The following is a 22592-nucleotide window of genomic DNA, read 5'->3' as shown; positions in this document are numbered from 1 at the left end:
AAAAATGCGCTCAGCTATTTCAGAGTCCATTCATTTTTCTCCACAATGGGGAGCCCCTTCACCATTTGACCCTTCCAACAACAGCCCCATGAGGTAGGCTGAGATGGGTGCAGGCAACTGGCTTGAGACCAGGCGGGGAGAGGGGAAAGGAGGACGAGAATGAGAGCACGAGCATAACGATGACAATCGGGCAGAAGAGGGGGCGGGGTGCGATTGCGTGATTTTGCACCCCCCTTGTGACTCCCACGGAGGGCCCTGGGTCATTTGTTCCCGGATGTTGCCATGGGAGTTCCGCCACTGGAGACCACCCAGAGATCTTCAAGGCAATAGGGCCGTGGTGGCGAACCTTTGGCACTCCAGATGTTATGGACTACAATTCCCATCAGCCCCTGCCAGCATGGCCAATTGGCCATGCTGGAAGGGGCTGATGGGAATTGTAGTCCATAACATCTGGAGTGCCAAAGGTTCGCCACCACTGCAATAGGGACTATATTTGTTTATAATCCTGTTTACAATTGAATGGTCAAAATTTTTAATTTATGTTATATTTTTATAAATGAAGTGTGATGTAAGAATGTAAAACTACTCATAAATGGGACGTACAATTCTTTTAAATTTAATAATGGTGCATACCCACGCTTCTATACCTTATGCCAATAAAGGTCGATTGTGATTGTGATAGTATCCCCAATCCTAGTCTGATTCTCTAACTGCTACATTTTACTAATCACTGCACCTTGTTATCATCCCATGTGCAAGAAATTTCAGGTTTGGACCATATCAGGGCTGCAAGTCTCTAAATAGTCCTGAGATTCGGATGAACGGTTAAATAATTCTTACTTTTTTAAAAAAGGTGACAAATGTCTCTCTTCAGCTATGCATTCTCTCTCCTAAAATGAGTGGGGCTAGTTAAGGTTCCCTAACAACTTCATGGCCAGAGAACGCTCTTCCTCTGTAGTCTTATCCCGTCTTCTGCCTTTCCCCTCATATCTATTGCATTTCAAAAGATGGCGTGAAGCAAGAGAGGACATGTTGAAATGCCAACAACCTCGGAGGATAAATATTGCTCAGTTGCCGCGCAGCTGAGCTCTTGCACCATGCTTTGTTTGGAGCGCAACGGTATTTGCTGGCCCTCTGAAACAAGGGGGTGGACAACTCAGAGCACTGACCAAGCATTCTTGCAAAGCCTTTATTTAGAATGTGTGGTTGCAACAATCCCAGCATTACTCATAGGAAGCTGAAAAATGCAACACACCCAGAAAAAACTGCCAAATGCCTTCAAAGTGTAGGCTCAGTCTCGGGTGCATTTTTGTTGCTAAGTTATGAAAATAATCCAGTTTCCACAAATATGATAGTGCGCAAAGGGCGGACCACTGCAACTATTGCCTTGTTGAAGGTGGAGATAGGGAGACCCATTCCTCCCCATGTATGAGCTGAAATAAATTCGTCTGCATCAGATTGATTTTTGAGGACGTCTGCCAGATCCTCCCCCAAGGAATAGCAATGGGTCTATTGTGAACTGCAGAATCTTATGCCGATACGATGCACATGGTGATGCACTTAGGACCTAAAAAGTGGTTCCCAAGATCAATAGAGCGCATGCCTTGTATGCCTGAGGTCCCAAGTTCAATCCCAGACATTTCCACAAAGGACCTCAGAGAGGACATATCTGTGAAACAGCAATGAAGACCCCTCTCTCCACCCCACCTCAACCTGGCCAGGCCCAGCATTGAACTGAGCCAGGAGTTTAAAGCTGAGCCCAGCAATGAACTGTGGGCTCCACTTTTGAAGTCCATGGAGACTTTGAAGCTGGACCCATCAGGACAGACTGGAGATCTTGGTGAGGAGGGAGCCAGGGCAGCTGAGGGTGCCCCTTTCAAGTGCCACCCAGGGCACACCCCCTGGCTGCCCCACCCTAGGTATGCCTCTGGATCTCAGGTAACAGGTGTTGGGGAGCAGATATATGGAGATCGTGACAAGTAACTGCTGGCTGGAACTAGGTAGACCAGTGGCTTCATAGGGAAGTCACTTCTTCAGTGAATTCAGGGAAGAGGTCTTGGTCCAGAATTGGGTCTGAATGAAACATACAGCAGGAACACAGATAGGCTGGCACATTATGCAAAGCTGTTGCATGTCTGCTGTTAATCTGCAATTCAGGATGTTATCTGCAGCTACCTAAGACTGAAGGATTACAGCTGAGCTGGACAAATTTCTTCTGAGATGCAAAACTGTCCTCTGACCAACCTTTATTTACCTTGTTCGTGAATTTCCAGCTCCATTAAAACATGATTTCGCATGATCTTTTCCTTCTGTACAAGCGTAAGGCTATTCAAAGAGAAATGCAGCCATCTCATTGATTATTCTTAGCTGGAACGTCTGCCTGCATTTGGTCCAGGCTGTTTTGCTTGTGTGCATAGGTACATATTTGCATTCAGAAGGATTGCCAAAAAGGTGCTTGTTATCAATAACATTGGGCAGGTCTGGCTGAGGGGCTGCTCAAGGTATTTGCTGCCCAAGCAGGTCCTTGGGGGTATTGGAGAGAAGAAACCGGACATAACTACATCTTCACTTCCTCATGTGCTGTCTCCACCTCACAGTGTGGTGTTTGGGTCGCTTATGAAGTGAACCAGCCCTGGAGGCAGACAAGGTTAGCGGCTGCAATTGGCAACCCACTGGGAGACATTTGGAGACAGGGACACGCTTGTCAACGTCACACTGAGGCAGAACATTCGGGCATAAATCTGGAAATGATGTCATCGCATCAGGCAACATGACGTTGTTACTTCTGACTTTGTGCTGGAAATAGCGTGTGACAGCCACGAACTCCCTTCATTTTTCTGTGAAGTGGCGGCAGAGAACATGGGGTCAATGTCAGGAGGACAGCCCCGCCCCCCCCCCCCCCCCGAGCTAAAACAGGCCCAAGCAGGACGTATTCTGATAGGCCACTGTTTCAAGATACAGGTTGTCGGGCTCTCTGAATTCCAAGGGGATGGCCGTCCACTGTGCTGAGCTGAACCCCCCTCCCCCCCAAAAAAAATCTCGTTCTTTACTGACTTGGCCAGCCTGAGCAGGATCCCCATGGTGGCCAGGACACCTCTGCTGCCTCCGAGATGACCGGCAATCACAGTCTATGCACAGCTTTTGTGGGGCTCTCCCTCTTGTGCTCAACGCTCATGGGGTTCACATCCCACTCCTAACAATCCCATCAGTATCCCGGGGGCCCTTCTGGCCCCATAAAGCAGACACATGGTGGGCAGAGTGATAGGCAGCCCCAACATGGCCGCAACGTGGCCAGGGGTGGGCTCAACAGCTGGGAAGGAAGAAGGCTCAACAGGGGAACAGCCACCCCGGCACAGCAGAAGGAAGTAGGACTAACTTCCAAGGAGCTCCCTGTGGCCCTTAGTTTACACAACTCTTCTGCAAGCCAATGGCTACTGGGGAGCTTGGGAGGGAGCCAAGGCCCAAGGATTAGAGGGGAGAGCTTGGCAGTGGATTGAAGACATTCTCTTCCCCAACAGGTCGTCAGGAGGGAACAGCCCATTGGCCAGAGGAAAATTAGGTGGAGCCAGCTCTCTTTAAATGGAAATGCAGAGCTGAAGCTGAGGAGACTGGAGGATAATAAGGTACTAAAGGATGTCAGCCTAGGGACTGAGTTGGTGTGACAGCCACTGTCTCCCACTCTGAGGCCACTGAAGCAGAACCTAGGAACACTCAAGTACAGCCTATAATTTTAGAACTAGGATGCCTTTCAGAAATGTAGTAAACTAGTCAGACTAATCACTGTGCAGTTTTGTATTGCTCGTTCCATTAGGTTTAAATGTGTTTGACAAGCAGACTGTCTCAATGGCCAATAGTGCCACAAAGGGTGTCCTCTTCGCCCTCTCCTTTCTTGGAATCAGCCAATCTTGCCTTGCTAACCTGTCACTTTGTGGTTCAACTGCTATAATGCATTTTATGTTGGGCTGCCCCTGAGAACACCTCAGAAAAGACCGGTGGTTCTGTCTCGTGTTAATGCAACACCCTCCCCAAAGAGGTCAGGTGGGCTTCTGCAACCTGGCCTTCAAGAGAGGCTGTAAGATGGGGTCATTCCACTGAGCTTGCGGGACAATGTGAGCCAGGATAAAGAAACATCCTCCAAGAAGAAGAGTTTGGATTTATATCCCCCCCTTTCTCTCCTCGTAGGAGACTCAAAGGGGCCTACAATCTCCTTGGCCTTCCCCCCTCACAACAAACACCCTGTGAGGTAGGTGGGGCTGAGAGAGCTCCAAGAAGCTGTGACTAGCCCAAGGTCACCCAGCTGGCATGTGTGGGAGTGTACAGGCTACTCTGAATTTCCCAGATAAGCCTCCACAGCTCAGGCGGCAGAGCGGGGGATCAAACCCGGTTCCTCCAGATTAGATACACGAGCTCTTAACCTCCTACGCCACTGCTGCTCTGTACCAAGTGGTACATAAGGTGTTCCTGGATACATTTTAACATATTATACATCTGTTTTAATTACTGTTTCTATATTGTTGGCAGGCATCTTGAATCCTGAGGTGATTGGGAGAAAGGCATGTATGCAAGTATTTAAAATACCGGTATGTACTCCAAGAGGTTCTCTAAAAACGATAGTAGGCCTCTAATAATTCAAGTACTGATTATATATTTGTAGTATTTGGTGTTTGATGGAGGGATGTATTTGTAGGGAACAGGTCTCTCGGGAAGGCTTAACCATTTGTTTACCAACTGCAGAACACCCACAAACCCCTTCAATGACAAATACAAATGTCTATGGTAACTGAAGCCAAAATTTCTTCTGGTTCCAAATCCAGGCAGCAGAAATTGGGCAATATTGCTTACCGCCCACTTGAAGAAAACTAAGAAACAGACCCAATATGCTGATAAGAATTTTTTTATGTTATTCCAATAAAAAATACATTCATACAGAAATATAACAATCTTGCAAAAAACAATTTCAAATAAAATCTTGTAAAACAAATTTTTTTTTACAAAAATCTTACAAAGAGATTCTTTAGATAACAGGGTGCTTCCAAAAAACGAAACAGAAACAAACAAAAAAAGAAAGAAATTTCACGAATAGAAATTTTCTTCTGAAATTTCAAGCAAAAAAAGTTTTTTTTTCTTTCAGCTTAATTGAGGCTCAGTTATCACCTGAACAAACTGTACTTGCTCACCACAAGACTGACAGGCATTTTGACATTTGGCAGACAGCCACTGTCCAATCCGAAAACAATTTCAGTATTTTGCAGCTGAGAAAAGCTAGTGCAACGGGGAATTTTCATTTTCTTTGCTTAAGAAGCAAGGAAACCGTTATTTCAAGGGGGGAAAAATCTTAATCGTTATAACAGATATTCCTAATTACAGCTAAACAGAGAATATTGCAGCCAAGGAGTTAAAAATCTCCCCTCAAAACACATCCCAAACAGACTGAAAAACAATTTTGCCTTCATGTATGTGCTGGAGCTCTGATTCACCCACATATGTAGGCGAGGGATTTACCGGATTGGGGGAAGGGCTGCACCACATATACAGTGGAGTGTCTCAGTGTGGTTACAACAAATTCATCAATACTGATGAGAACAAGGAAGCCCCCTCTGTGCATGATACCCCATGTGGAGCCAATATATTTTCCCAGGACTTTTTTACCCCTTCCAGAACTGCACTTCCAAGCATTTACAAACCCAATGCAATGAGAAAATGCGGTAAAGCTTGGGTATTCCTTTAGAATCAGATAAAAAGTTTTGCATGAAAACGTTTCAGGGAACCATCAATCTTGATCATAATTTCCAGGAAGAAGAAAAAAACACTGCCCCAAATAACAAGAAATGGGTTACAGATGTGGTTTGTATGTGTATGTTGTGTGTGCGTGTGTGTGTCACTGTCAAAAGGAAAGCAGTTTTCAAAAAACTCACCAGCTTTTAGGAAATATCTTTTCTAGCACATGCAAAAGCTTAGCATAAAAGGGATACCAAAATTAAACAAAACTATTATTGGGGGCTTCTTGATAAGCTAAAGGGTTGAGAAATGTGGGGCTTTTGCCCCTGCTAGAAGGTCCATCTTTGAATGGCCCTGGACAATACTGTTTCCAGAGGAACTAATAATATTTAAGAAGACACAGCTGGCCCTTGGAGTGATGTTCCAGCTGATGCCCTTCCCAATGACAAGGCAGAAGACCAGGAGTGGAAGCAGCCAGCAACACGGGAAATTCCACATGCTCTTCTCCCCAGAAATAATGCCGCTGGAACAAAAACGCCAGGGGTCTCACTCATGCCTCCATGTTGGGGGTGGGGTCATTTCCATTGCCTTGAAGACATCTCAGTTTTAAACACTGAGAACTGACAATGTCACAATATATCCTAATCTGGCACTCGCATTCACCTGTAGGGGATTCTGATAGGCCTCATAAGCTGAGGTCGAGTGAGCCAATTGGACACTGGGGAACTTTTGAGTGCAAAGCCTAGATCCCAGCGCAGATGTGGGCCTTGCAGAACACTCATGCAGACTGGAGTCCCTTTGAAAATCAAAGAATCCAAACGGGAAAGGGAGGAAACAAAGAGAGTCTTTTTAATGGTCTACTTCCTTCGGGAACAAAATGAAGAGAAAACAGAGGATTCCTCACAGGATATTTTCTACCAAAACGCAATTTCTTTAAAAAAATAATATATTATCTTTCTCTCTATATATATTTATACACACGCACACACACACACACACAGCTACACATACTATACACACACAAATATACATACACAGAAACTTTCTGCCCGCTTAATAACTTTTTTTTTTTGCTTTTCTTGTTTAACAAAAAGTATTTTATTTTCTTCCGTCTCAGGCTAGATATATAGATGTGAAACTTGTGCCTTTCTAAGCAAATCCTTTTTTTTTCCTTTTTGAATACTCCTGCGCTTTTAAATAGGCATGAAAAACAAAAAACCACATTTCGAAGCGCAGGAGGTTGGAACCAAAGACCCTTTCCCTTGCAAGCTGGACCCAATGACTTTCCTGCCTGAAAGTCTTGCTTCAACTAACACCAATTTCCTCCAGTGGAGAAAGAATGCATGGAAGGGAATCACTGGATCCAACAGGAAGGAAAGGAACCATTGGATGCAACTCAGGGATTTTCTTCTTTGTAGTGCCGAGGGCTGGGGGAGGGATGTATATACATGTGACAATTGTGCCAGGTCAAGAAAACAGGATCAAAGAAGGCAGATACTCAAGGAGGTGGAACTGGCCAGATATCCACCCAGGTTGGAGTCCTTATTATCCCCTGTAATAGTTAAATTAATTATATATAGATATATATGACAAGAGAATAAACATTGTACAGATGTATCAAAGAGAGCTTCTGCACGTGGAAACCCCGCACAGAAGCGCATTGTCTTCCCACCTCTTCGTAATATACATTTGATACAGTACAACGTCAGGTGACAAGAGAGCCTTAATGAAGCCTACATCGCCCATACCCCTGTATAAGACCTCCCACAAGAGAAGATCACTTTGCATAAGGCACCATTATTAAGGTCAACAGTGCATTAACAGCGAGAAAAACCAGAAATTAGACCTCAAGGCATAAATAAGAGAGCGCACGGGGAAAAAGAAATAGCTGCATGAGATTTTTTTTTCTTAGAAAAAGACAAATGAACAACAAAACAGTTTCTAGCCTACAGTGGTCTTATCCACCCGACAGGACATTTTTTTGTGTAAAAAAAAAAATCCGATTCTGTATGTTACGCAACGTAAACCCAATTGTGTCCTAGCAGCTTTTAACTGGAATTGGGAAAAAAAATTGCAGTCCTGATTAAAGAATGGAAAAAGCATATAGTTCCCCAGAACCATGCAATAACTTTTGTATTATAATGAAAAGTTATAGGTTGTGTTATATTGTAAATACACAGCTTATACAATGGATTACAAATGAGCTCTGTAGCAAGTAAAACCAAGCTACTTGACACATTGCACATTTAATAGCTGGACCAGACACCAAAAGCTCCTCTCACGCAGGATAGGGGCCCCTCCCTTTACTCTGGTGTCCTGACTTTCCTTACCCTCCCATTCGGCTTCCCCTCTTATGCTAAAAAAAGGTGCAAACACCCCTTTCCCTCCCCCGCCCCTTGGAAATTGACCAGTGATCGCTCCATCTTGTGGTATCCTTCCTCACGTATGCAAACTGGAAAAACAGTCCCCCATTCAGCTGACCTTTCCTCTCTTACGGTTATAAAAACAACCACAAGGAACAAACAAAAAAACAAACAAACAGAAATTAATGTGCCTCAGCATACAGTCGCCCAGTAGATCCTTAGTAACATACAGCCCGTCCAATCATTAACATTCTCAGTGCACGTGCTCACGGCAGAAGGCGTAGAAGCCACTCAGAAGGTTGGGTACCAGTGTACGAGTCCAGGAGACCTAAACATCACGCACCCACACCGTGCGGTCGCTATGCCGTTTCTTACATGACTTTTGTTTTAGCCCTCTGAAGACCTTCCAAGGAAGAGAGGCCCTGGAGGCAACTGGGTTAGGGTGCAAAAATGGCATGCTTTGGCTGGAACACGCATCCCCTCTTTCAAGGCCGCTCAAACCTTGAAGCCTCTTAGCCCGCAGGATTCGACCTCTTCACCCATTCAGAGGTGCCTCTTCATGTGAAGGGCCAGATGATCGGACCTGGAGAAACACCTATCAATGAAGGAGAAAAGAACAAAGGTTAACGGTCATATCGAAAACAGCAGCAGTCAGAACTAGAGTGTCAGGCCTTATGTCCACTGGAAAGAGAGGGGTAGTTTTATTTGGGAACCTAAGTTCCAATCCACACTCTGCCAGGGAAGCTATCTGGGTAGTTTTGGGTCTGAATACAGGCTGCTGGCCTTACAAAGCTGTTAACAATGCAAAATGCAATACAGCTGATGTCAATAACAAATGACCAAACAAGACCATACATATTTCAACTTCAAAGGCCTTCTCCCTCAGTGCTCAAAGGCAGACTATCTTTTAACACAAAAACATACAGGAAGTGATACTTTTATCATAACCAGATGTTGCTATCTCTTATATTGTGCGGCATGACACAGAAGTCAGGCCATGAATTCCTTCACTTGGCTGCTTCACACATATAGCAATCCTCATAGATGTTATAATTCCCAACATGTCTTTGTGTGTGTGTCATCAACTAGCAATGAAAAACTGGGGTCTCATCATGAGGATAAAAAGGAGAAGACAGACGTGTAGGCAAATATTTGGGAAGCTACAATACCTGTCCCTGAATCTCATCTGTGTAATGGAAACAGGGACTTTCTTCACACAAGTCAGGACAAACATTTAAATAACACATGAGCTATGCATGTCACTTCTAATAAAATCACCTTAACCTCATGAGTCCCTCTTTAATACTGCAGACAGCCATTAGCAACTGAGCAAGTACCGAGGACAATTTAGAGATCATGTGATCATTCCATCATGTGGCCAGTCCGAAAACTAGCACACCAAAACAAGTATCTGGGAGCATGCTGAGTGCTGTTTCATAGCGGGGCAACATTCAAAGGTCAGCTTGGACTCAGTACTCACCATTTGTATTTAATGAGATCAGCATCCCATATTTACTCCCAAATAGTACTTATACCTCATAACCACCCAGTGAGGAACATTTGGCTGACATAGCAATGAGCCCAAGGCCACTAGGCAGAGGCCATGTCCAGCTCAATACTTAGCTACTTATCAACTTTTCGTAACTTGCTCCTTTTGCTGCTGAGAAATCACCATGCTGAAAGAGTTGACAGAGTCAACCCAGTTTTCATTTAAAGGCAGAACAGGTTGGAATGAAGATAATTTACAGTGCAATGGGATACAGAATCACTCCAATCTAAAGCCACCAATTTCAGTCGGCTTAGACTATAGTAAGTCAACGTAAGATGGCATAGTCAGTGCAAGGCAAATACTGTTGCCAGAGAGACAGTAGTTATCTGGAAACAAGTTACAACCAAAAGTTTTAGAAGTGGGACAGATCTCCAAGGACATCAAGTCAAACTACTAATGCAGCTTCGATGCATTTTAAAAAGATGAACCATGGAGAATGAGCCCCAACTTTTCGCTTCTAGGCTTTCAGGGTCCTACAGACTCTTCTTGTCCACTTATTTATTGAAAATTTCTATCAGCAGCCTTTCTTCCTTATGGAGCTCAAGGCATCTTACAACCCAATACTCCAACTTCCTCCCGACCTCAAAGCTACACGCTTGCTCCGTTATCTCAACCTGGATTCCTCTGGCAGTCAAACTTTAATTGCAAACTTAAATCCACTGAACTCTGGGAGCAATGCCACTGGATCCCTATCAGACTGTTCTGGAATATGCAACTGTAATGTGGCTGCAAGAGCTAAAATCTCCATCATGAAAAGTAAGAACTGCACACCTTTATGAGGAAAGGTTTGGCTGCTGGAAACAATGCTCAGCTGCTGCTGTTCTAAGATGCTTTTTTTGGAAGCCTACATCACAGAGGCAACGGGGCAGGACTAACATGCACTGAAATGCCCTGATGTCTTGAGAAATGAAATATTCAGTACACTGTTTCCCACGGAAGCACTGGTGGGAGGGGGGGCAGAGAAGGCAGGCAAGTTATAAAAGGGGAGTTTCCCTTCACCTACCTGTCACAGTGATTACATTTAAAAGGCTTGGCACCCGTGTGCTTTCTGAAGTGTCTGGTTAACTCATCGCTCCTCGCAAAACGCCACTCGCACCCTTCCCATGAACACCTGTAAGGCTTTTCTCCTGCAAAATGAAAACATGATAGAGATTATTAACCGGCCTGATTTCCCTCCAGCCAAAGATAAATATTGATTCATTCTTTTACACACGGGAAGCAAGACGGCTGAATTTCATTCACTAAGTAGTCCTGAGAACACTGATGGAGAACAGCGGAAGAATTCAATGTTTTTGAGAGGGTGGCTTTGCTGCAACAGCGAAAGAACTGGGATACATTTGAAATACACCAGTAAGGGGGGCACTGCTAAGGGCTTGGCATATAGACTGGCCTATAAATGGCCACTCGCCTATGGCGAGCATAAAATCTCTCCAGGTGATCTGGCATGGAAATTGAACAAAAGTTTGGTTCTCTGTTAATGGAGGTAGGCATGTGTGGGGCGGTGGTCTCAGGATCAGTAATATGAGTAGGTGTATTTTCCTAACATAATATATGTGTACAGTACAGTCAAAACAAGTTATTTATCAATTCTGCAGGTGAACAACAGTCCAGCCTCCATGACTGCAAAGGCAAACAAATTGGAATCAATTCCACATTGTTGCATTGAATGGACCTCAACAGTTCAAAGCCAAGCATTTGGGCATGACTGGTTGACGATTCCCAGCCGATCTATCCAACCATAATCTATGAAAAGAAGCGGTTCACACTGAAATCCAAGAATGGCATTCTGTCAGTGTAAAGAATGAGTATGAATTTAGCTTCAATACCCAAAATAGAAGGAAAACCTGGGACTTCCAAAAATACCTTCCTAGGGTGAGGATTCTAAGGAATCAATTATGGCCAACAGTCAAAAACTGCGCTTCCCCTTTTCTGGCAAATGTAACACAGTCAAGTGGGAACTATGAAATAATCTCTTCCCCTTCCTCAATTTGCTCGAAGGCTCGAGGGAAACGATGGCACTAAAGCTTATCTTGCATTTTTCCTGCCCTTCAAATGGAGGAAAAACCACCAGTCGTGGAAGCCTGTCTGACTCTCGTTCTTCACCTAGAGTTGCGATGGGTCAGCCAGCCAGCCAGCCAGCCGTTCTACACAACTAAACCACAGTCATCAAGAACAGTAGAATATTAATGCTCTAAAGCAACCAGCCCAGCAACTCTCGCCATAAAAGATTTATATGAGCTCTGGAGTGCCTATCCACTTCATGTCCTTTCACGTTAATGTAGCAAACGTATAAGAAAAAAAAAATCCAAATTTCACAGCAGTGAAAACCTGTATATGTTCATGAAACGACCAAATAAAATGGTTCTAAAGAACTTTGTTGCTTAATGCTTTTAAATAATCTACACAGACTGTACACATACAATGGTTCTTCGATATCTGCAAACACAGCTGTTCTATTGAACAACCTATGTACAAATGAAACCCTCTGTGGCTCACTCTGAGAAGCAGATTCCTCATTTGTTTAAGAGAGAAATCTCACTTTCATAGAAATGTCTCAATTTCCTTCCTGTTGCCAAGTTTCATATCTGTAATCTAAGGGTGGGTGTTTTTCTTTTTCTTTTGGCCTTCACTTTGGAATAGATTAGACAGTTGTGAACGTTCTCAAACGCAGGCTACTTAAAAAAACAAAAAGGGAACTAGTAGTGAGTGACGGAGACACAAGTCTAAAACTTGTACCGCCCTCCCCTTGGTTTGTACAACTATAGGACAAGAATGAGGAAATGATGCCTTGCATTCTGGGAAATCCCACTGGCATTGTATCATTTGATGGCCTTCAGCTCTTACCCTAGAATCTCTGTAATATGACTGTGCTATCAGTTTCCCTTACAGTTAACACCATCCAAGGCCAACCGTTCAACTAGGCAACTCCATATCTGGAAGGACCACACTCCTTGGGAAGTCATAGTGTGCTCTGAAGATCATTTTGATGCATGAGATTTGGCAAATCACAACCAGCAGGTAGATGTGAAAAAGACACAGGAAGGATGAGTCAATAGATCCTAATAACAGGTGGAAGGGGGAGGGAGAAATCTAGTGGTACCCAATTAGGCCAGTGGTCACCATTAAAATATCACATTTTTGGAGTATGGGTGACAGTGAAAGGAATACAAACCAACAAGATTTCAGCAACAGTTAAAATGAATAAGTATTAAATATTAATATTTCAGAGAACCCAAGGCTGGGCACATTGTTAGGTACCAGCAGACGCAAGGATACTCACCTGTATGAGTACGCTGATGTGCTTTAAGATGTGAACTTTTGGTGTAAACCTTTCTGCACCCATTGAATTGACACCTGTGAACTCGCCTTCTCCCATCCGGAGAGGCATCGCCATTGACCGGAGTACCCTTTTCTGCAGTCTTTCCACCAGTACCGCTACGAATTTTGCCTGGTGAATGCAATTCACCTGGCGCACAATCCAATAATGGCTGAGAAGACGGTTCCTTGCCCAACTCAGGAGAAGAAGGGGGAGTCGAAGTGACCGATGAACTCAAGTTTCCCGTACTGGCTAAGCCTAAAACATCACTTATGGGATCAGAGGTAAACTTCGTCGTAGGTGAAAGTTCCTCGGAGCTGTCTGAAGATTCGCTACTGATATCAGAATTCAAACTGTTAGTCTCTAAGTTCGGGCTACTAGTGTGGTCCTCCTTTGGAAGGCACGCACTCTTCTGTTCAGATTCCTCCTTTTTCTCACGTGCCAAAATAATTTTGGTCCACAGATCCTCTTGACTGTCAAATTTTATTTCAGAAGCAGATACGTAGCAGGGCTCGCTTTGAAGATATCGCTCCAACTCTAAGCAAGTCTGCAAAGTAATTTTTTTAAAAATTAAAATCATAGCCAAAACTTTGCACACACAAAATGAACACCTTGGAACTTCAACCCAGAGAACTCTTTACACTGAGATGGACTGTTTATCTTTGGTTGCTAAGTGCCTTTAAAATTATAGGCCACTCAACCCTCATCTGATGACTGTTACAGTAAACAATGAGATTCCCAAGAACTGGGCAAAAGGCCAAGCCCTAGAGTTCAATCCACCTACATTTTCTAGCTATTACTCTGAATATGGTAACTCAATAGTTCGGTGTCTTCACCCAACAGCCAGGCTCTTCGTGCCCTCGTTCCCCCAGATTTTTGAATCTCGACCAAGAAGAAATTTTGAATCTCAACACGGAAGAAACTACGAAACTGAGTTGTGCCCAAGCTGAAAACCCCACTGCTGTTCCTGGCTGGGTGACAAGGCTGGCGATCCCTATCCAAGACTGATCCAACCTACTTCCTGTATCTGAGAAGCCATCCTATGGGAGCACAGCAGGGAATGTCATGGCCAAGTGTACTGGCATGCATTACACCAATCATTTCTTGTTGAGGGCTGAAGTGGCAGAAGCCTTCTCAGCAACAAATCTTTGCAACTTTTAAGGTAGCACTGCAAAAAAAAACAAACCCAAACCCCAGCATATTAAGGTGGCAAAACAATCGGAGAGAGAAAATGGGGGAAGTACAATTATCCCATCCTGCTGGGAATTCCACAATGAACAAGAACTTTATCTACTGGCCAACAGCGCAACAGTATGAGTCATCCCCTATTTCTTTCACCCGTTGCCAAAGCAGACTTCCTTTAAAATATCCTGAGCCTCTGCCAAGAAAGTACATGGTTCAGATATACATGGAACATGTCAACGTACCCTTCTTCCTCAAAATGACAAAAAAACCCCCAACCCTCCTGGTTACACAGTGTTCCCCAACTAAAGAGAACTTTAATGGGGAAAGTGGAAACAGCAAGTGTTGCCCCTTTAAAAGTATCGATATGTACTATTTTCCTACAGAATTCAGGCTTTGCATTGCATGTTAACATGCTAACAGATTTACTTGCTGAGTTTCGGCTTCTAGGGCAAATTCTTTAGGTGACATGTCCCCTTAAAACGCTCGCTACCTTTAATTTGAACCCGCTCCCTTCCCTCCAGCGGTCCTAGCAAACCTGACCCCAAAGGAAAATGCCAAACATTTTCTTGCCAGCCAGCCAGCCAGCTTTGAGAGAGTTTCTGTCATAGTAGGGTGCTGCTTCGGACACACCAGCTTTTAATTCCTTTCCTTCCCCATTAACTGACGGGGTGGGGGGCAGCGAAAGAAGCGGAAAAATAATAATAATGCCAGGGCGATCGATGGCTATAGGTTTCCCTATAATTAGACAACTGATTTGCAGTGCACTTAGGGAAAAAAAAAATTAAAAAGATATCCTCCTCTGCAAAGGTATCGATTCCACAAGGAAACAAGAAAGAGATTTATAGGCCAAGAGTTATGTTCAACTTTCAGATTCGAGGTGGGTTTAAAATTTCCCCCATTATGCAAATCAGGAGGAAGGATCGGTCTAAAGCTCTGGAGGGTTAAAAATGCCTGGGAAGGCTACTGGGATCCAGAGCTGGCTCTTTGCCAAAATCCCAAAAACGCCTGAAGGAAACTACTTAGGTCAATTTCAATCACGTACTATTGGTAGTGCCTTTGAAAGGGGAAAAGAAGGGGGGGGGGGGGGGAAGGCGAAGAATGGAGACGACAACTAGGAAACATTGGGGATAGATTGTAACACTCTTGACCATGGAGCATTTTGCTGAGCTTCTCTGGTTGTACAAATCTTGCTGGGCAGAAAAAGGAAATCTGGCAGCTCGGAGTAAAGGCGAAGTAAACATGCCACCCCCCCCCCCCCCCCCGATCTCTCAGCCCTGGGCAAAAAAAAGAGATCTTGTCTCCACTCCAAAGCCTTGGACGGACAAGAAAAACAGAAACCCATGTCCATTAAAGGCAAGAATCCCAGTATCTCTCCCCCCCCCCACCCCCAGCCACCAAAGACTCCTAGCAATCGGCTGAAAAAAAATACACACACACACCACAACACTACAATATCATTGTCTTATGACTGACAACTCGCTGGCTGGAGGGGGTGGGGAGGAATTTGTTCAAAATCAAACCCAAGCGACTCGACACACAGCAGGGAAAACGTTGGCAACCTTTCCCAAAGCTGAGAATCAGGAGTAAGCAGGGAGTATTTCTCTCCCGCCGCCCCATCCCCGGCATTTAAAACAGCAAAGGGGGGGAGGGGAATTGGAAAACAACTTGCAAATGAAAAATACTTGGAATGTCAAGATTCAGTGGCAGGGCTCCGATTTCTTACAAGGCACTAGGGGGAGGTAGGCAACGCTTGGTTCCAGCACATTTGGGATTTAATTTTTATTATTATTATTATTTTTGCATAGGCAACATTTTACTCTAGCGGTTGTTGTTTCCGTGCAGCGAGCCAGAGAGGCACCCGCGTCCAAATGCATCAGCCACTGTTTGCAAGATCTGACAGGGCCGTCCAGAATAGCCATGCACTTGGGGGGGGAGGGGGCAGAGAAAGAGAACATGCATTTTGAGAAAAGGGGGTGGAAAAACCCCCTCACCCAGCACACCTGCTTCCAAACACAATCTGATCCTCTTTTTTTTTAAAGAGAACCCACCGCGATCTAAAGAGAGCGCTTCCTCCAAAGGCAAAATAAACCTCCTTCACACCAGGGCTCTTTTAGGGGAAAAACATTCCCAGGGGTCTCAAAAGCAACCGTGCCAAGAAGAATCTCATCTTCAGGGTTTGCCCTTTATTACTATTTTTTGTAGTTACCTGTTGCCAATATTCCTCCAGAGACGGCAAAGCGGAGAAATACCCCGTGTCGTGTACAATCTGCAGTTCCTGGAAGATGCTACACATCGGGAGCACATCCATGGTTTTGGGAAAGTTGCAGCCCCACCGACAGGAATCCCCAGCGCAGAAGTCAAGCGTCCGCTGGCAAGCCGGCTGCGCCCGTCGGGCTAAAGGATCGCGCAACCATCCACGGAGCGGTCCCTGGATGCTGGCGGGCGGCAGGTGACGGTGACAGCCGGGCGGCTAGGGACAGAGCCCCGCTTACTTCTCCGGAGCCGGAGCAAAAGCAGCGACGAGGAGAGGTCTATACATACATATACATATATATTCAAATCCGATATTCAGTGCAAAGAGAAAAAAAAATTCCAAAAAAAAAAGCAAAAGTTACATGCAAAGTTTAATCGCACGGCGACAGAGAAAGAGGAGATATGGATCTGTTTGCAAGGAGGGGGATCAAAAAACGCAGTCCGGCGCTGCTTTCCAATTCCTGCGGCTCTCTGTCTCTCTCTCTCGAGAGCAGCCTGGCTCCCAATATTTGCAAACACGGAGATGCCTGCGAATGCAACCCCCTGCAAAACTTCCCTATTCAAAGCTCGCCTCGGCCGCAGCCTCCTCCTCCTCCTCTCCTGCTCCCTCCTCTTTTCGCCCCCCCTCCCTCCTGCTCCGAACTACTCTCGCTCCGCCCCCTTTACTCCCTCCGCTCCCCCCTCCCAGCCGCCACCTCGTGATCCCATTACGCCGGCCCGAGCTCCGACAACAAACTCGCTACACCGCGTTCCAATGATGTCAGGGACGCCCAATGGGCGCCCGCGACGCAGCTCGGCTCCTCCTGGCGTGACCGTGCCTCTCCGTCAAGCCCCGCGCGATTGGGCCGATTCGAAATTCGGCCCGTCCTGATTGGCCGCGCGCTCGGCAGGCTATTTTTAGCAGGGTATATAAGGCTGGAAGCGGCCTGTTTTAGAGAAGGGCTCGGGGAAAGAGCGGGTGGGTTGTTGTTCGCCGCCGCTCGAGCGGGGGAAGGGGTGCGATGCGGCGGATGGGCGCGGGAGGCGCTGCTGAGCCGCGCAGGGAGAGGTTGAGCAATCTTGGTCGGAGCGAGCGCGCGGGGCTGGGGATGGTGCATACGTGCCGCTTTCCCTGTGCGATTTTTGCGAAGGGACTCTGTGCCGAGCTTGCAATTAGACATCTAGAGCCTCCCGAGCAATAAATAGGAGCGATCCTTTTCTTTCCTGTGCCAGGTCAAAAGACGGCCTTTGAGCGTTGCCAAAAGCCCCCTTTCCTAGCATTGCAAAGGACCTGAGCCAAATGCACAAGTTCGGTTTAAGGAAGTGTGCAAAGCCCCACTGGGTCACCATAAGTCGGCTGCGACTTTGCAAGACGCACGCACTTCCCGGTTGGGGTGACTTTCGCTTCCGGACTTTAATATGCGGCTGCAAAAGGCAGTTCTTAAATTCCAGGCGTCCGATGTGACAATAATCGTACCTGCATTTATGGCTGAAATATTGCATCCGTTTGGCTGATCTTTTGTGGGTGTAAACGGAGTGGCGAATAAATCTTGCCCCGTGCATGTGTCATCTTTTAACATAGTTACCAATTTGTATCCTCTCTTGTTTTGAATCCTACAGTATAATACAAAATATATATTTACCAATCTCCTGAAATGCTTGTTTCCGTTTTATGCTTAAGGATCAGACAAGGGGGGAAAGTTGTGTTTTTGAATTATTTTCCTGCAGAGTCTTTGGTTACTTTCCCAGGAAAAGGAAGCACATGTGGAACAATGCCCAGAATATCTTTGTTAAGGACTCTTTGGCTGAACTGGGCTCACATCCCTGCTCTCATTCTCAGCCTCCTGGGCCACAGTGTCTACTTCACAACGTTGTTGTGAAGAGAAAGCATGAACAAAAGACCTTGTATGCTACTCAAAAGGCCTTGAAGGGGTGGCTGTTAAAATATCAAGAGTAGCCCTGGTTTTGCCTTGTTCCCAGGGTATTAAATACCACAGTGGGAGCCTCATTCATTGTAGTCGGGTGCCAACACCAAAGAGCCCATGTAGTGATATGTCGAATTAGAATGTGGGAGATACATACAAACACACAAGAAGCTGCCTTCTGCTGAATTAGACCATTGGTTCATGAAGGTCAGTATTGTCTAGTTCAGTGGTGTCAAACTCGCGGTCCTCCAGATGTTATGGACTACAGTTCCCATCATCCCCAGCAATGATCTAGTTGGACTGGCAGGGTCTTTGGAGGAGGTCTTTTGCATCATCTGCATCTGGTCCTTCCTGGAGATGTCAGGGACTGAACCTTGGGACCTTCTGCATGCCAAGATTTTCTCTACTCTGAGCCGCATACTCTCCCCAGTTTGACCAATCTGCCATGCAAACTCTTTGAGTGCCCTTGGGCCAGTGAGTGACTAATCAACCTCATAGTGTCGCAGTTAGGATAAAGCGGAGAAGGAGCAAAAGGTGTTGTAAACTGCTTTGTGTCCTTATTTGGGAAGCAAAGTAGGGTATAAATATCTAAATAAGTATAAAAGGTAAAGATAGAAGACGAAGAGTTTGGATTTATACCCCACCTTTCTCTCCTGTAGGGAGACTCAAGGTGGCTTACAAGCTCCTTTCCCTTCCTCTCCCCACAACAGACACCTTGTGAGTCAGGTGGGGCTGAGAGAGTTCCAAATAACTGACTAGCCCAGTGGTGGTGAACCTTTGGCACTCCAGATATTATGGACTACAATTCCCATCAGCCCCTGCCAGCACTGCCAATTGACCATGCTGGCAGGGGCTGATGGGAATTGTAGTCCATAACATCTGGAGTGCCAAAGGTTCACCACCACGGGACTAGCCCAAGGTCACCCAGCAGGAATGTAGGAGTGCGGAAACACATCTGGTTTACCAGCTAAGCCTCTGCTACTCAGGTGGAGGAGTGGGGAATCAAAATTCTCCAGATTAGATTCTACCTGCTCTTAACCACTACACCATGCTGGCTCTCTGTGCAAGCACCAGGTCATTACTGACCCGTGGGATGATGTCACATCATGACATTTACTAGGCAGACTGTGTTTATGGAGCCGTTTGCCATAGCTTTCCCCAGTCATCTACGCCTTACCCCCAGCAAGCTGGATTCTCGTTTTACTGTCTGCGGAAGGATGGAAGACTGAGTCAATCTTGAGCTGGCTGAAACTGAGTTCCGTTGGGATTGAACTCAGGTCGTGAGCCGAGTGCAGTTTACCACTCTATGTCATGGTGCTCTTCCAATAAATATAATTAAATTAAAAAGTGGGATTAGCGAGCCTTAAACATTTTGTCTTCAATGGATTTGGGGAGTGCATCTACATGGATGTCCGGGTAGCAAAGTCAACCCAACTTTGCATGCCCTTGATATTCAAATATGATGTGCAAGTGGTAATTTGTAACTAATGACAGTGTGGACTATCTGATGGGACGTGAGCGGGAGGAGATCTCCGTGGAGCTTAAGGCATTGCGGATTTCATAGATCGTGACCAGCACCTTGAGTGCTGCCCCAAAGGCATGTCTTCTGGTGGTTCATAATTGTCTGCAAGAGTCTTCAAAGCCAGCTGGCTGATGCTAGCATGCATTTGCTTAGGGAAATACCTCCCGGGGCACCTATAATGACTTTGAACAAAGGTGTTTGCATAGCTGCGGAATATTTCCATGTTCAGGTATTGTGGTGTTTGGTCTTGTAAACGTTCCCAAGAGGAGTTAGTCCCAGTGCTATGACAACTTGATTGATAGCTACTGAGTGGCAGCACAAGTTGCTATGTCTATTGCTGGGCGTTTGAGAGTTTTTGCTATACCAGGGCATGGATGCAAAAGTTGGAAGAAAAATGCCTGAGCAGCAGCCTAGCGCTTTGCCCTAAAATTCGATATTAAGGTACTGTGCCTTATCAGGCTGATGTTATGCAACAAATGTTAGTTTTCTGTAATAATCAACAAATGAAAGCAGATGGAAGTCGAAACAAGATGAACCAAAGGCATCAATCAAACAGCTTGACAGTGGAACAGAGCCACCAAAATATTTTTTTAAATGCCAGTATCAAGTCAGTAGACCCAAGTGGGATGGCCCCTGCTTAGTACTTAGGCCCCTTCCGCACACACAGAATAATGCGTTTTCAAACCACTTTCACAACTGTTTGCAAGTGGATTTTGCTATTCCACACAGCTTCAAAGAGCATTGAAAGCAGTTTGAAAGTGCATTATTCTGCATGTGCGGAAGGAGCCTTCGATTGGAGATCATGAAGGAAATCCAGGGTTGCTACACAAAGGTACGCTTTGGCAAACCATCTCTGAATATTTTTTTCCCTTGAAAACCTTAGCAGGTCACTATAAGCCATGCACAAGTTTACAGCATTTTCCACCCCCAGTTTTGAGTAAAGGTCTCTTGAAATTTGGGACAAGCTGACTCCAGTGGGAGAAAGGATATTTCTGGATCCTAAATATAGTGTCCAGTTGAGACCAAGAGTTAACTGAGGAAAATACACAGCAAAACATGTGTTCTCCATTCAAGAGGACTTCTTTTTTTTTTGCCCGCTGCTGTCTTCATTGGAATTTTCCAGGTTTAGATTGGGTGGCTTTCAAGAATAACATTCTCCTTTAATGGTAACGCAGATTAGTTCCCATCCTTCACACCTGCCTTCACACGATGGCGAAGCGGCTGCAGCTGTGACTTCAGTTGACCAGAACATCTGAATGCTTTCTGAAGACAAATTGTCACAAGTGTATGGGTTCCAATGGGTTTTCCGCAGCTTTTGAAAGCTTTGGTCCTAAACTGATGTACTTGGGAAGAAATCCCATAATTTCAATGGGACTTGTTTCCCTGCGAACTGTATCTGGGATTGCAGCCTAAATGTGCTTGGAGTCACATACTGACTGTGCACTTTCAAACTTTCTTTTCTTTCCTTAAGCTCCTGAGATTTAATAGTGGTTGCGTTGACACAAACCTTGTGGCTTCCTTTAACGTAACCCATAAAGAGCAATAATGAAACCATCCTTTGTGGGCCAATTGCTTTACCCACCCCCATTTTTGTGCGCATGTTCATTTTATCCAAATGCACCTTAGTTTAGATCTCTAAGGCTGGTATTGAACTTAGAGGATACTTCCATTGGGGAGAGAGCAACAACTAAACTGAGGCCCCTTCCACACATGCAGAATAATCCACTTTCAATCCACTTTCACAATTGTTTGCAAGTGGATTTTGCTATTCCGCACAGCTGCAAAGTACATTGAAAGTAGATTGAAAGTGCATTATTCTGCATGTGCAGAAGGGGCCTAAAAGAAACCTACTGATTTTAATGTCAAACTCACATTAAAAGCAAATAAACTTACTCCTTAGGAAATATTGGGCTCATAATGCCATTTAATTTTCTCTTCACTAACAGTAAAATACCTTGAAGTGGACTTTGTAGGGTTCTTTTTGCTTTGATTTGTTTTTTGATCTTTCCCTGTAAACCTAATAACAGCAATGAAGAAATGTTTTTACTGAGGATAGGATGGAGAAGGAGACAATAGGATTTGGGTCATGCACTTAAATGGTCAAATAGATATTAATTTGAGACTGTAGAATCAGAGAAACATGCTAAACCAAGAATCCATAACGTGGTGCTTGTGGGTCACTTTCCTGGCACTTGTCAAGAGTTTTCAGAAAGTGGGTGGGGCTTATGCCCAGCAAGGATTCTTATTGGCCCTTGGGTATCTGACTGTCAGTGCAATTTTTTTAAAAAAATGCTTTGGCAGCAGCTGCCACCACAGCATGAGATTGTTCATTGTGTGACTGAAGATAAGCTTTTTGTACGCAAGGAAATGAAAAATGTGTTAATTTTAAAAGGCATCCTGTTAAGCATCGCTTCTGTCTGAAATGTTAAAAGAGTTGCTATTAGAGTAATGCATAACTTCCCTCCCCGACATGTTGTGGTTGGCTCCGCCTACTGCGACAGCCATTTTGTGACCACACCCACCACGCTGTGTCCACATTCCAAAGTTACTTGCAGGCTTAAAAAGGGCGTGAATCCCTGCACTAAATATTTAGAATTTGAAGTGTCAAATTGGAACTTTTAAAAGGTATGTACCGCTTCAGAATGCTGGCATGGAAATGCATTTGAAGATACTTCTGTGCAGAAAAAACAACTCCACACACATATCAGGGAGAAGGCTAATTCAGAAACCTATGCTACTGCATGCTAATTTTCTACCGACAATGCTAGTGGAATATTCAAAT

The 22592-nt window shown here is 45.0% G+C and overlaps 1 protein-coding gene across 1 annotated transcript; it reads right to left on the bottom strand.

Moving 5' to 3' along the window:
• Positions 1-4876: 4876 nt before the first annotated feature.
• KLF6 (Kruppel like factor 6) lies at positions 4877-16974 on the bottom strand. Its single transcript, XM_048510975.1, has 4 exons — positions 16338-16974; positions 12911-13493; positions 10634-10757; positions 4877-8676 (listed from the first exon to the last, which is right to left on the bottom strand). The coding sequence occupies exons 1-4, from the start codon at positions 16437-16439 to the stop codon at positions 8625-8627; spliced, it is 861 nt and encodes a 286-aa protein (XP_048366932.1). The 5' UTR covers positions 16440-16974; the 3' UTR covers positions 4877-8624.
• Positions 16975-22592: the final 5618 nt, after the last annotated feature.

Source organism: Sphaerodactylus townsendi, linkage group LG11, assembly GCF_021028975.2.
Source record: "Sphaerodactylus townsendi isolate TG3544 linkage group LG11, MPM_Stown_v2.3, whole genome shotgun sequence".
NCBI classification, from domain to species: Eukaryota; Metazoa; Chordata; class Lepidosauria; order Squamata; family Sphaerodactylidae; genus Sphaerodactylus; species Sphaerodactylus townsendi.
The sequence above is the reverse complement of the archived record's forward strand: the minus strand, read 5'-3'. Positions and strand labels throughout refer to the sequence as shown.

Excerpts from the sequence above, each read along its gene's own strand:
- KLF6 (XM_048510975.1), bottom strand. The coding sequence starts at position 16,439 with ATGGATGTGCTCCCGATGTGTAGCATCTTCCAGGAACTGCAGATTGTA. Across the intron at positions 13,494-16,337 it reads TGGAGGAATATTGGCAACAG|ACTTGCTTAGAGTTGGAGCG; the intron begins GTAACTACAAAA and ends ATTACTTTGCAG. Across the intron at positions 8,677-10,633 it reads AAATGTAATCACTGTGACAG|GTGTTTCTCCAGGTCCGATC; the intron begins GTAGGTGAAGGG and ends CTTCATTGATAG.